This window comes from Typopeltis vanoorti, chromosome 13, assembly GCF_054136105.1.
Source record: "Typopeltis vanoorti isolate ZY-2024b chromosome 13, IOZ_Tvanoo_1.0, whole genome shotgun sequence".
NCBI lineage: Eukaryota > Metazoa > Arthropoda > Arachnida > Uropygi > Thelyphonidae > Typopeltis > Typopeltis vanoorti.
The window spans coordinates 38599148-38614600 of NC_143561.1; the positions used below are offsets into that span (position 1 = coordinate 38599148).

General features: G+C 34.1%; 1 protein-coding gene across 2 annotated transcripts in view; it reads left to right on the plus strand.

Annotated features, from left to right (window-relative positions):
* The window catches only part of LOC150100060 (anoctamin-7-like), a 74808-nt gene that overhangs the window by 9584 nt on the left and 49771 nt on the right, over positions 1 to 15453 (plus strand). The window contains exon 1 of one of the 2 annotated variants that reach the window (XM_090402352.1): positions 12557 to 12660. The exons of the other annotated variant lie outside the window; for it this stretch is intronic. Within the exon in view, the coding sequence (XP_090258478.1) occupies positions 12623 to 12660 (38 nt within the window). The 5' untranslated portion in view covers positions 12557 to 12622. Of the gene's footprint in view, positions 1 to 12556; positions 12661 to 15453 lie in introns of those variants that run through there. 2 annotated transcript variants of the gene reach the window in all.

Genomic DNA, 15453 nt, shown 5'->3' on the forward strand with positions numbered 1-15453 from the left:
GTTTTGAAATGCCTATAGTCTCAGCGAGATATTTTGCATGAAGAATTGCATATGAAAAAGCTTTGCGCAAGATGGGTGCCGTGCTTGCTCACAGCAGATCAAAAACGTACTTGCATGAAAATCTCTGAGCAGTGCTTGGAGTGCTTTAACAAGAATAAAACTGATTTTGTGCGTCGATTTATTACTATGGATGAGATTTGGATTCACCATTACAAACCAGAATCCAAACAGCAGTCAAAACAGTGGGCAGGAGCCGATTCTTCAGCGCAAAAGAAGACAAAGTCGGTTCCATCAGCGGAATGGGCATAGCATCGGTGTTTTGGGAGGCTAAAGGCATTTTGCGTAATAATTATCTTGAAAAGGGTAAAACAATAACCGGAGAATATTATTCCGATCTTTTAACCAGACTAGACGAAAAAATTCGTGAGAAAAGACCCAGTTTGCAGAAGAAAAAAAATCATCTTTCATCAGGAAAATGCACCTGCCCACAAAGGTATTTTGGCAATGGGAAAATTAAGGGATCTGCACCATGAGTTGTTGGAACATTCACCCTATTCCCCAGATTTGGCTCCCTTTGACTTCTATCTCTTCCCAAAAACTAAGACTCTTTCTCGCTGGTCAGCGGCTTTCTTCGAATCAAGAGGTGATTGCAACTGTAGAAGGGTATTTTTCAAATCTTACCGAGAACCACTACAGGGACGGGATAATGGCGCTGGAGCATCGCTGGAATAACTGTATTAGTCTTAAGGGAGATTATGTTGCAAAATAAAAATAATTTTGAAATTATAAATTCGTTTTTTCATTGTTAGGGCGAGAACGTTTCAGACCACTGTCGTATATCTCCCACACCATGTTTCTAGTCCGCGCGGTTAGCCGAGTGGCTATACGGTTCGCAAGCCTGGGAAAGGAGTGTCCCTGGTTCGATTCTTGTCGCCGACGTGAGGAGCTAAGGATCTTTCTCAGACACAACCAAGTTAGCCAGTCTTGGGCGTGGACAGCAGGGCTTTTTCTCCCCAGTTTAACTGGGGGGTTTTCTTCCAGCAAGCAGGCAAACTGGTCCCCGTGAACACACACGGATTACAGTCAGGAATACTTAAGACTCAGCCATAGGCCTGGTTCGTCAGCTATGCCGATCCCCCAACATGGATAAAATTTGGGGGGGGGGGGATTGAGATGGTGCCGTACTTCCCCGTAAAAGTGGCCTCACGGCCGTTATATCATCGTACGAATAAATAAATAAATCATGTTTCTATAAAACGTCTAGTATCACACTATTTCGGACAATAATACATATACCCGTTAAGGTTTAGTACCACGAGATAGTGACTGTTGTATTCTGTACTTTTTCTCAGATGCCTTTAAAATCACTTATAGCCTTGGGTTCAACTGTTATTGATGGCTAGCTGCCAACTAATTTTCAAAGTTTGTTAAGGCTAAAGAGCACCGCTTACTCTGAGAATAAAAGGCGTTAGAGGATTTATTTACAAAGTCATTTTTTACGATGAGAATCCGATGAAATGTTTAAAACAAGGAGTTGTCTATTTAATCAAAATAATAAAGAAATATATTATTATACGATTTATTATGAATTTAAAACTTTAATTTTTTACCAGTATATCAAATTCGTCGTGTTATTTTAAAATTGTAATTAAATTGAAAAAAAAAGCGAAGTTAGTAAAAAAACTAAACTTTTAATTGTAAAATAAATATGCCTTTTGCTAACTTCTGATATGCAATCTGGGCATAGACGTGAAATATGTTTCAAACTAATACAAGAAGACGGATTTGTGTCAGGCGCATTCCAATATTTTATGGTTAGAATGCCATACCAAGAAAGGTGTTCAATGTTTTATGTATGTGATGCAATATGTACTGGGTAGCTACCTATCACGACCATATACGTGTTACTTTTTTTCCCTCTCGTCATGCTTTTAAAATCTGCCCGTCCAAGAATATGGAAAGACCATAATCGCTATCACAACCAGCCATTTGCTATTTACTAGGTCAGAACGTAGAAAAGTAACTGCATATTGGGCAGTTAGAGAGTTATTGCACGACTTGGACGTCATATATCGATTTTCCAGGTCTTGTCATTATTAAAGGACGTACTGCTTGCATTTATTGTAAGTAGGGCACTTTTGGATAATGTTCGCTGGTCATCTCTTGTTCGCATGTCTGTTGTGCCTGATCAGAATTTACTATCTGACGACCCAATTTTCTTATTATTTTTTTAAATTTTGCTTCGTGTTCTTTAAAATCAGAAACGCTATTATGAAATGTCTTACTTATGAAAAATATTAACATAAAACATTCAGGCTCTAAGAGAATCATGACTTTACTAGAATTTGAAATACGTTCTACGAGTATGCAGAAATGCAGTCTTTATGTCACAACAGTGAAGATACATTTCTGCCACTTCCTCCTCGTCCATCATTATTTCCTTTATCAGTTGAAAAGAATCGACAAGTAAAATAGAATAAAACAATTCCATGCCTTAATGACAAATGGCTCTATGATATATACCAAAAATTACATCAAATGGTTTGTTGTTACGTAAACTATCCTAGGAGTCAAAATTTGAGGAGAAAATATAGTCCTCACCATCCTATATTATAAAAATGGAGAAACATGTAAAACTTAGCTGTTGCAAAGGACAAAGCAAACTCATGTTTTAAGTCAAAAACGAAACGAGATTTCTTTATGTTATGCACATCCACCAAAGGTTGTAAACCTATGGTACATTTAATACTGTGGGCGGGCTAACTGTTAAACAATCCAGAAACTACTGTAGAGAACCAAAATCGGATCTTTTTTAAAGATACTTTTAGCTTCCAATCTGCATAGTAGTGGAGTGCACCAGATGATGAAAACCATCTACCACCTAAATACCCTGTGTACTTCGGTGGTAGATTTCTATCGCTTGTCAAAATTTGGGGGCGGGGGGTTATAGTCGTTTTCAAGTCGGGCATCCTTGGTAGTAGGTCCATTAGTTTTCGAATAATTTCAAACTCTAAAAAGAAGGCATTAAACACTCGTAGAACTACAGGGCAAATGTTCTAACAAGTTTGGTAGCTAGCAAAAATAAGTGAAGGATTTTGTTCTTCATTCGTGTGAAAGACAAAATCCGTTTGTGCATGTTCCGTTTGCACACTCATAAGTTTGAGAAAAAGTTTTGCTAAACTTATGAGTGTACTGCATAATGGAATAAATCTTTTGATAATCTGGCTTCATTATCTGAATATGAATGAAACGTTTGAAATACTTTTAGTTGGAACACATTGCACATTTATCATATAAAAACAAACGTAGAGTTTCGGTATTTGTTAAAGCAGATAGAAACTCTACAAAGGATGAAATAAGGACACAACACACCAAATCTTCTCTTGAGTCTTATGAACAATGAGGACTTGTTAGCCAAAGATCTTCAGTTCCTTACTGAAACCTTATTACAAAACAGTGCGACAGTCGATCATCTCAAGTTCTTTACAGTCAACCTACTTAACACATTTATTATCAAACTAGCCAGAATCCTTAGAGCATATAAAATCAAAAGAATGTAACCCGTCTTCATCAAATTATAATCCTTAGAGTTCATCGCCTATGATGCGACTGTAAGATCGCATACCACGAGTGAGTGAAAATCTATTGAACAACGTATCGAAGATTACCAAAGACTTGAGTTCAAGGATCACTCAACAACGTCTCATTCTCTAGTAACTCGAATGATATCTGAGTATTTCTAGAATGCTTTCGAAAGCTTTCTAGTGAAAAAAGTAGAAAAAAAATCTAGTAGTTTACCAAAATTGTATCGAATATCAAGTATTTAAGTAGAACTCTACGCTTTAATTTTTCTGACTACTCTGGAAGCAAACACACCCACTAGTGCCACCTATAGTCACATGCTCAGAGCTGTTTTAAATTACTAGAATCGCGTCTAATACAGCCGTAGTTGCAAACATGATGTTGTTTACGCACTGTCTTCTATAAACAGCTTGTTACGTACTGAACTCGTTTTTTTTTTATGGATGCCTTTATATTTAACGAGGTTTAGTTTCCCCCACATTTTTGTTCCTTTTCTTCCAAAAGGATGAATTTAAAATAAATAAATAAATCTTGAAAAAATTAATAAAACTTCGTAATAAATCTGTCGATACACACTAGCAATCGATGAAACAATACTCTATGTAAACGGTCGCGAATCACATTCTGCTCTATATAAAAATAAATAAATTATTAATAATAAATTAAAAAACCCTCAGGGAGCTGCATGAATACTAAATACAGCTAAATCTCTCTATCTCTTTCTCCATGTGTGTGTGTGTACACCATTGCCGTGCTAAAACAGTTTAAACTGCATTAATAAAAAAGGCGTTTTATGCAGTTTAAACTGTTTTAGTACGGCAATGGTGTACACACACACACACACATGGAGAGAGAGAGAGAGAGAGAGAGAGAGAGATTATTTCATAATAAAGATATACTGGATTACTTTAAACGTACTTTACCATTATATAGCTTTATTGCAATCGAACTGAGTACCTCCGTCGTCAGACAAGCTGAAATATCACGTCTGCCTTACTATTGGCTGAATGACCTCTATGTAAACGGTGGCAGGAGTTAGAATATCGATTTATATACTCAGATTGCCACGTACCATATTGAACATTATGAACTAAAAATGCTCTGATAATTCAGTTGAAATAAAGCGTTATAGATATTAAGAATGTTTACAATATATTATATTATATTAAGACCTAGAGAACTTATATGATTATATAAGATTATTTATTACTTACGAAGTCTCGAGCCTAGAATATAAGGAGTACAAAAATAATAATTGAAATATAGACAAAATATTCTTTGACGATTACAATTACAAAGCGCCACCTAAGATTATGAAACCATTATCATATTAAATTTATGAAACCGATGAAATATAAAATTATTTAATACACATATATAAGTTATTTATTAAATGATTACATACTGCATTAAATATATCACTTAATGTTTAATTGATATAGCTATTATTTTATGTGCAGTGGAGCACTCAGGATTTAATCTTGGGGTTGGGGGAGAGTTCAGTAGACGATTTGAGAATACACACTACACATTGCATACGACCTATGACTGAGCATCTGCAATGATCGCCAATACATGATACCCTTGATCTCCTCTGGCCGGGCTCGGGCAAACGAAGTAGCGCTCGGTCCGCCCGAGCACTACTTCGTTCGCCCTGCGTTCACAGCAGCCGTGATTCTCGAGAGCTATAGGATATTCCCACCTTATGTGGCCGCTAATTCATAAGTAGCATAGAAATAGAAGACACGAAACAACATAAATAAAAAAATGAATTTTAATTAGGAAAAGATTTTTGGAAAATTTTCTAGTGTTTTTTCCTTTTTCTTTTGTGGGGACAGGGCCCCTTTCCCCACCACTAGGTGCGCCACTGATTATGTGACACCTCCAAGGAGTCCAGGGACTCATCATCACGCACCTCACCCTCTCCGCTACTTAATCCTCGATACTGTCCAACTCCTACACACTACGCCATCTACTGTCTACTAATAATATTTTTGTCTTTTAATTATTTAGCGTGTGTTCTCTGACCGATTTTCCTGTATGCGGGATGAAAAAGAACTGAGTTTCCGGAACAAAAAAAAAAAAAAAAAAAAACTCCGCTACTTCCGTATAACATCGGATAACTCACATTCACTTGAAAGTAGTTCATATAAAGTTTCTTCTCCTAATGACGACAGTCGAACTGAAGGCTTTTCTAATTCAAGAGCGCAATGTTTCAATTGCGCTATGGAGGTGCCGCTTCGAATTCTGTGTTTATTGTATCTTGCAGGCTTTTCATTTACGCGTGTCATTGAGGAACAGGCGTTTAATTAAAATTGGCTTTGTTATTATTGAATTAGCATATAATCAATGGGTGAATCTAAAGGAGTGCACACCGAGGAAGACATAAGGTTAACGTCTGGAGCAAACATTTCCCTCGAGTTGAGATTAGTACATTTGCATTAAAAAAAATGCCACGATATAAATAAATAAATAAAGCGTTTATTCGGATAATTTAAAAATGCACACTTCAGAAATAAATCTCCTTAATGAAGATATTCACTAAAATACGGGCGAATGATAGTAGATTTTATTAATTAAATGGATTCAATGCAGCGCATTAAAAATACTTAATTTTGTTGATGTCTGGAGATTTTTAATGCCACCGTCACCACTAAACTATGTAGTTGAAGTATTTTCCTAAAATGATAGCAGGATTTTGATCCAGTATACACATCGCAGTGTATACTGGAACCTATGACGAGTTCTGGTTGAACTATAGAGACCTGCGTTTTAATTCCGTGAAGGATATAAAGAATATTTCTTAGTTTTATCGACCAAGGCTTAGTTAACCAGTCTCAGAAGGACTTCCATAGCACAGTCGGTAGCAACAATGCTTTCTACTTGGAGAGAAGACCTAGATTCAATTCCCCCTCATAGCAAGAAAGGAATTTTGTAAGGACTTTTCAGTTAAAAGTGAGTTTGCCGATCTCATACGGAAGTGGGAGAGTTCCTCCCCTTTCAGGGATCTCGGGTATTTCATCCCACATTTTTAAAATTTAATTCTTCCATCTATGGCAGTTTATGTTTTAGGAATCAGTCTGTTATCGAGGGTATTAGCGAATTTATTTCTTTTAATATCAGTTTTTCAAATTAAACCGGTTTATTCCTAGTACGCCACAGAACGTAAGAAATTTGTTGAATTAGACAATTTTTGCTCAGTGTTTTCTCATTGTGGTTCATAATGGAAGTAACGCCATGAATAATACTACTAAACAGATTTCATTAGCGTTAATCTTCTTCTTCTGGGTAAAACTAGTCATCTTATAATTACCAGTAGGTTCTGTGGTAGCATTAGACACAGTCAATTTTGTGCATCTTGATACACCTCCTCTTGGGGAGGGGAACAACCCCACCGGTTAAGAATCACCCCTCCAATTATTATTCTAATTCTATAATTAACATATATAACAGAACAGTCTCTCTCTCTGCTATTTTCCCATCTGCTATTTATGGAAAATAGTATCTGCTATTTTCCCATCTTCTATACTGATGGTCTAAAATTCTAATAAAATTTAAAGAGAAAAAATTTTCGAATTTCAATATATCTCATATATTAATAATTTCCAAATGATGTCCACCACTCCAGAATAGTTAGTCTACCGTTGCAATATGGCCAGAAAATCCTTCTTTTTTTTAATTAATGCTTTTGTTAAATTATTAATTATTCTGTTTTATAAAAATTAATTTTCTTCTTCTTCTCTTCAAGGATTACGCATTTGCCTGTTCCGGTTCACCGGTCTTTCCATTTTGCCACTGGTCACTCTCTTTCCCTTTGGTCTATATCCATCCATTTCTTTTGGTTGCCGATATCTTTCCATCCTAAAGAGATGCTCATTTCCTATATGGTCCAATTTTGTGCATTCTTGAGTTTTCCATCTTGTTTTTCTATTCAGTGTCCTTTTAATTGTTCCACAGATTTTCTGAAATGTCTTTATCTTTTTATCTATATCTTTATCTTTTAGATATGTTATTATACAGCCTAAATAACTCAACTATGTCATCTGTTCTATAACTATTTTTGATCTAACATTATCTCGACCTTTAAATGCCATGACTTTTTTTGTTTCTTGTGTGAAAATTTTAAATTGTATTGTTGCCTTATTTTGTTTAATTCGCAAACTGATTTTTGAAGGTCGTCATCATTGTCTTGTAATATAATTTGATTATCTACATACAGCATTGTATGGATAGTTCGCCCACTGTTTGTAGGTCTCTACTTGGCGTCTTGCCAAGAATAGTCGATTCATGCTGAAGGGGAGAAAGAAATGAAGGACGTACGAATTGGTTTTATAGGTAATTGGTTTTATATGGCTTTATAGGTAATTGGTTTTATATGGCTTTATAGGTAAAATTTTCCAACTGTTATACAAGCAACACAGTTAACTAATAATCATAAAAGAGAAGTTAATTTTCCGACCTGTAATAATAAACAACAACTCATCCCACGATACGGACTGGACTGATTACCCTATTATCGGATGGATTCTCCTTTTTCTGACATGCGCAGACGTGTAGAAGGATCTCTAATCGGGTGGACGAACACTTTTTCTGGTTAACTGGATACCTTGTTTTATTGTTGCTTTCCATATTTTAATAATCTGATTTATATATATATATATATATATATATATATATATATATATATATATATATATATTTATTTATTTATTTATTTATTTATTTATTTATTTATTTATTCTTCTGAGAGTAAATTGTTTACAATATTTCTAAGTCTTTTATTCAGGATTTTACTGTAAATTTTGTAATGTTTATTTAATAAACTTATTCCTCTGTAATTTCCACAGTCATCTGTCTCCTTTCTTAAATATAGGATATAACCTTAGCTTTTAACCAATCTGATGGAATCTCACATTTCCTCCAAAAGTTATTAATTAATTTTAAGAATCTGATGTAAATCTCCGCTATATTTCCAAAACTCTGTATTTATGCCATCTAATCCGGTTGATTTTCTATTTTTTGATACCTTTATTGCTTCTTTTAGTTCTTCCAATTTTATTGGTTTTATATCAGTACCGATTTTCTTTTACTTAATATTCTGATCCATTTGAATAACATCATAAACTGTAATTTTCAAGATTTAATGCCAATTAGTGATGTCCATTAATAATTAAAGAATTTTAAAAAAAAGTTAGAGTTAAAAGATATATATCTAAAGGTGATAAAATTAATAGTTTACAAGAAGAAGAAGAAGAATCCTGAAGTACATTTGTCTCAATAGGAGTAGACGAATGCAGTTCTTTCGTTTTCCAAGCAAATCAATGTTTTATAGCTCATTCTCGACTCGTGTATCCTTCATTATCCCTAGTATCCGGGTCCTTTTCAGCGCAATCTTTCTTGACCATCTTTGAGATATCGAGTTACTTTAACGACCTTTTATCTTCTCGTTCCTAAATCCGTCTTTCCTGATCCCACTCCATATATCTGAAAATCGTCATTCAGCAATATTTAAGTTATTACCCTCGACATCTGCTGCATTAGGGATCTTACTACAGTGATAAAAGCTTTTCTTTTCAGCCTCTCCATCGCAAAGTATACTAGTTACAGCCTCAATCTATACGCTTTGGTTGAAAAAAAAAAAAAGTCCTGGTTCGAATTCTGTCTAGGATGCAAAAACTTTTGTAAAAGATTTTTAAAATAAAGTTCAGAGGTAATTGATCTCCTGGACACGTGACAGGTTTTCCCCTCCTTCTGAAAGCTAGTTTTTCATCCTATTTACAGACATAGTACATTAGCCTTATAGCCTTAGATGCTTCGAAAGTCATTCCAAACAATCACAATTTTCTAATTATTCTATCTAGCATGCACTCAGCTATTCGTTTTCTCATATGAAGTGTATTAGCCGGTCTCATACCAAAGTAAAAGAATTTTTCCTCCCGGAAACTCGGTTTTTTTTTAATTGCTCAAAATGGGAAACCTCAAAATAGAAAGAACACGCTTTTACAGACATAATACGCTGGTTGCTTCGTAACTAAATCTATGGAAACCAAAGCAATAGATCGTCACCTTCTTCCAACATTTTACCGGTTATCGAAACCTTCGAACTCTTTTTTTTTTTTATCACTTTTTCATAAATATGAACAGTGTCAATTTTTCATCATCTACACTGCATCACATCTTTTTATGCGTTATGGTCACTTTATCGTCCGCTAGCTTCTAATACTTTTCTCTGCTTTTCAGTGTGTCACAACTGTTTCGCCTTCTGCTTTACTATAGGCGTAGAGCACCATATTACCAGCAAATAACATGCTCTCCCCCACACCCCTGTTATCTCCTCATAACAATATCAAATTAAAAAGGACTTAAGGAAGTTATTTTATATTAAAAAAAAATGTTGATCCTTTGTGCACTCCAACTCTCTCTCTCTCTCTCTCTCTCTCTCTCTCTCTCTCTCTCTCTCTCTCTCTCTCTCTCTCTCTCTCTCTCTCTGTCTATCTCTGCGTCTTTTCCATGGTCTTTTCCCATATCTTCATGATATTTGAAACTAGTTTCATCCCTCGGTAGTTATTACAATTCTACTCCCCACTTTCTCCTCATAAATGGGTATTGTCACACTGCTCCCATTTTTCGCCAACCTCATTTCCTTTTCATATGTTGCTTTTATTAGATTTTCACAGAATGCCATTATCCTCTAATAAAAATGCATCTAATATTTTCCATATTTCCCCAGGTATGCTGTCTGAATTACAACGTTTGCCACTTCGTATGTTTTTAAGCCCTCTCGAACTTCTACTCCAGCTATTCCCATGGTCATTCCTTTATTTGACTGTCTGTCTTCTCCTATATATCGACCCTCCATTAACATTTTGCAACGATCATTTTTTATCCATCTATCAAAGAATGAATTAGCCAATACCATATTAAAAAGTATGTCCAAATTTATTCTGTTTCTCTCCTCGTGGTTCGTATCTTCAAGACCTCTTCTCCATGAACTCAGAAGAATATAGAATGAATATGTAATATCTTTGCCATGATTTCTATTAAGATCCCCCCACCTCGTATAAATATTCTCGCCTTCTGAGACTTCTTGTAATGCATCTATCATCGACTTTCAGAAATTGTTTTTTGCCTGATGATTCTTGCAGCTTTGGGCGCATAAGAATAGAAAATACTCACAATTGTAACTTTTATATCGTCTTATACCCGTGAGTCACATCTACTATTTCCAGGATATTATCTTTGAAATTCTTTGTTAGTACGATATCCAATCTCATACCTTTCTTAGGCATTAGTTTTAGATAAGTTTGCAACTAGCATCGAATCTCCTCGACTCATTTTCTATCCATCTTATTTCTTGAACACAGAGGATTTATGTCTTCCTTTCCATCAGCTTGGCATCTATTTTTCGCTTCTGGTAACGATCTCGAATTTAGTATTGTATATTTAGTAAGAGATGGCAGCACTCGTTTGCCTGTGTCTTCATCGGTGGCTGCCTATAATTAGTGATAGATATGGGCCAACTATCTCTGATTGGCTACCGGTAGAGATTGAATCAGTCTCCAAAAGCTAGATAGCGTTTAAAAGAATTACTTATACTCCCTATAAGAGAATAAAAGGCGTTAGCTTATTATTATTATTTTGATTGTACCTTCTACACAGTGCACTGATCACGTAGATGTGCTATGCTACATATAGTGATCAGTATATATATATAAGTGCAAAATCTTTAATTGTTTTAACCTTTATTATTATTATTATTATTATTATTATTTGTTGTTGTTGTGGTTGTTGTTATTGTTGTTGTTTTACGGATATCTCCATGGAGTCAGATTACATCATGCAAATTTGCAATGCATACCGTCTACAGTCTCACTCTTATACCCCCCCCCCTCTAGATTATAGAAGCAACCAATTATATATTTCATCCTGTTGATTTCTGTCTCACATCAGACAATTTTTAAAAATGATGAGATCAGTTTTAAAAATAAATTAATGAATTGTAAGTTCCTTGGAAACTACGAAACTAATAAGGTTAGACTAGCCTTTTTTATTTTTATTAGGTCCTGCAAGAAAGTCCGACATTTTTTTTTTTAAGGATCGAACTGTAAAGCGTGTAATTAGTAAAGCGTGTAATTATGAGATTTTAAACTGAGCCAGGGAAATTCTTGGATATTCGAAAACGTTTCATCATAGAAAAATGGGGCCGTTAAACCTCTGAGCTGGACTTTCAGTCGATTTGATCTTTTCAGAAACACAACTTGCTATTGGACTTAATATTGTTTTTCGGCTCTGCCATTATTTGAAAAAAGCTTTCAACCTATACAAAACATGGAAGAAAACGGTATCTGAGTGATCAGTCGCAGCCTTTCACAATTAGTTTGAGATGAATAGAGAAGGAAAGAGAGATTCAAGAAGTGTGCCAAGCTCCATCACATTCTGTTCAGGTGAAGTGAAGCTTCTAATTGCATATGAAGAATTATCCGGCTTTAAATAGATGACATTATTAACTTTCATTATGTTCACTAGCATTGTATAAAGACCGTAGGTTATATTGCTAGACTTCCCCCCCCCCCACGCCACAAAAAAAGGTGAAACTGCTTTACCTATAAAGGGAATTCAAAGTTTTATAAAGTTGATAAAAAAAATCGCCTTTATAACCAAGGTAACGTAATCACAGGATTCTTTCATTTTTCAATCGTTTGGTTGAAAATCATGCTTAACTTCATTTAGTTCACTCGTCCATTTCTCAGCCAGACTATTTGCTGTATTTGAGACTGACGTCGCATAAACACGCCTCTTACTACGTCACATCGTATTCGTATACTGCACATAGTTAAAAAATGGCGGGAATTACAAGCAGTACAAAAAAATAACAAACGTATTTTTAATCTCCGACATATCTGTAAACAAACCGCTCGTCTGTCTCAGAAATTAAAGTATAATAAAAAATCAATCTAATATAAATTGGGCTGATGAAAGCCATTAAACAGTAGATTGATTTGGTTCTCGTTATTTCATTTCTAATAATTTCCAGATAATTATGTTTTCAACGTTTATGGAATCAATAACTGTAGACAGGTGAGCAATTAAATAATTATGTCGATAATTATACAGGAATTCGAGTGTTCCTATTTGGCTTGCAATTAATATTTACTATTTAATTAAATATTTTTAGTCCCAATGCTTATATATTGTTTTTATGAATGTAGATTAAATTACATTTTTGGGAGTACAGAATATCCAATGGCCAAAAAAAAAAAAAAAAAAAAAAAAGTGCTAAAACTTCGGTATTATCGATTATTATTATTATTGTTATTAATGATCATAAATAATAGATAATAAAGTCTTTCTATACCCTTTTTTTATGCTTTACTTTTAGAGAGGGAGGGAAAGAGAATTCTGTGCTGAACAATAGGTGAGCGTCTAGATTCTAGAATATATTTGTAGCAAAAACAAGCAAAAAAAAAAAAAAACTCGTTTTATTTCGTTTAATTCAAAAATTAATTCTCTCATTTTTAAAATTAAAAAAAAAAAAACTCATAAATTATTTCTCATATTTTTCTCCTAATACAATCAGCAACAGTTGAATCTGCATAGAGCAACAATAAATACTGTACGAATGGCATTTGTTATTATTTGGAATTAAGGTGAAAGCTGAAAAGGTCACGAGGCCAGTATATTATGCATGTAAATTGCGTGTGTTCTTCTGGCCAATATGGATGTTTTGATGGATGAAAAAACCCGAGTTTCAAGAGGAAAGATCCTTTCACCACGATATGAGACCAGATAACTCACTTTCCGCTCTATGAATGAATTTTAATGTTTTCTTTTAAAAAAAAATGCATTTAAATAAGTTTGACTTTTTTTTTTATTTAAATAAGCTTGACTAAAGTTTAATTTCTCATATTTTCTAGCATGGGCTTTCCGTTTAGAGATAATACATAAAAAATAGAATACCAATTTAACAAAAAAAAAAAAAAAAAAATTAACAAAGAAAATAATTCTTTAAAAGGCAGTAAACAAAACGTATGATATATCGGCATCGTTGCCATACTCTGTATGTAGCTACTAGTATATCAAAACTATTTCAAATAAATATAGAAATAAAACTATTTTTTAATTATATTAGTTTAGTAATTAGAGGTGCGAATTTATATATGATTATGACTAAAATAAAAGAATCATGTATACTTGACAAAGATTTCTGTCATATAAATAGACAAAGTGAATGGAATTTGTATACATTCACTCTATCAAGCACATGAACAGTTTTCTCGAAACTATGACAAAGGATTCGAGGGTAGGGGAAAACAGAAAGAGGCTAAGTGACTATCTGAACAATCTCTAAGGAGGATTTGTTTGTGCCGTAATCAGATGGGAAGTCTGAGGCATGCAACCGTCATGAATAAATTAAGCAACCGTCAAAGTTACCAATGACGCATTCTGTGGGATATCACTGTGTGTCGTTTTGGAGAAAATCGATATGTTTGGAGAAGTCTGCGTTGTCGTTGCTTAGCAAGGCCTATAGGGGGGATTAAATTCCAAAGGAAAAAACAGCTCATGATTTGTATCGTGAGTGGCCTTGTTTCCAAATGTTATTAGAGTTTCGTGCTGGTAATGCAATAGAAGCGAGGTGAAAATCCGCTCTGGCCATGTCTGCACCGTGTTCGGAGGATTAAAGGCAAGATTAGCGAAAGTTTTGTGTCATAAGATGGCCTGAGTTTTGTACGTGACTCCGAAATAGCTCTTGTTTTATTATACTTTACACATCCCGCTAAGATATATATTGGCTAATAAAGTATCCAAATAATACCCTTATTCTGTCTTTAAATCCTAGAGAAACCGTTCTAAATTATGTTTCTGGGTTGAAAATTTCATAAGAAAGGTTGCTCCGTAAATAATGAGCTCAATAACAAACATTGGCAATTAGATACATGTTGATATTGGCTGTTTTCTATTTTAGTGCATTTATCTAAGCGTATAGCAGGCGCCAGGAATACTAATGTATATAACTCAATGAACATGCAGATAGATTGCAGGGAATATATCAAATTATGATTATATATATATATATATATATATATATATATATAATCATAATATATATATATATATATATATATATATATATATTTATTTATTTATTTATTTATTTATTTATATATATATATATTTATTTATATATATATATATATATTTATATATATATATATATATATATATATATATATATATATATATATATGCGTATTCAGCAACTGAATTAAAACCCCGGCCACTTCTAAATTAACGACAGTCTTGTCGTTTATCAGTTCTTGGTTCATATTTTCTTATTTTTCAGAAGACATAATGTAGCTTTTCTCACCTGGTTCAAACTCATGGAAGTTGTAACTTAACAGGTCTCCGCCAGTTCTCTTAAAAATGATTCTGAAAATAATAAAAATGCATAAAATAACTTTTATCTGTTAAATGTATAATGTATGTCTTTAAAAAAAATGTAATTATATATACAGGTGGTTCAAAATTCCACGTACAAACTTTGAGGGGAGATAGAGAACATCAAAATCAACCACATTCACATGGGAAAACATGACCGGAAACGCCACCCGAAAGTGATAGGTGGCGCTGTTCATCAGTGCTCCAGGTGAACAATTGGGGCTTCCTCATTCAAGCTTTCGACGTCGTACGAAGAACATGCGTCGTTTTACAAACGCTGAGATAGCAGACATGCACCTCGTTTATCATATTATGTATTCAACTACTATTGAACTGCTCAGTTACGCCTAATAAAGTTTTTTTTTACGATACTTACTGCCTTGTGTTATTTCTGTTTCCGGGCATACTTTCCTATGTGAATATGCTTGATTTTGA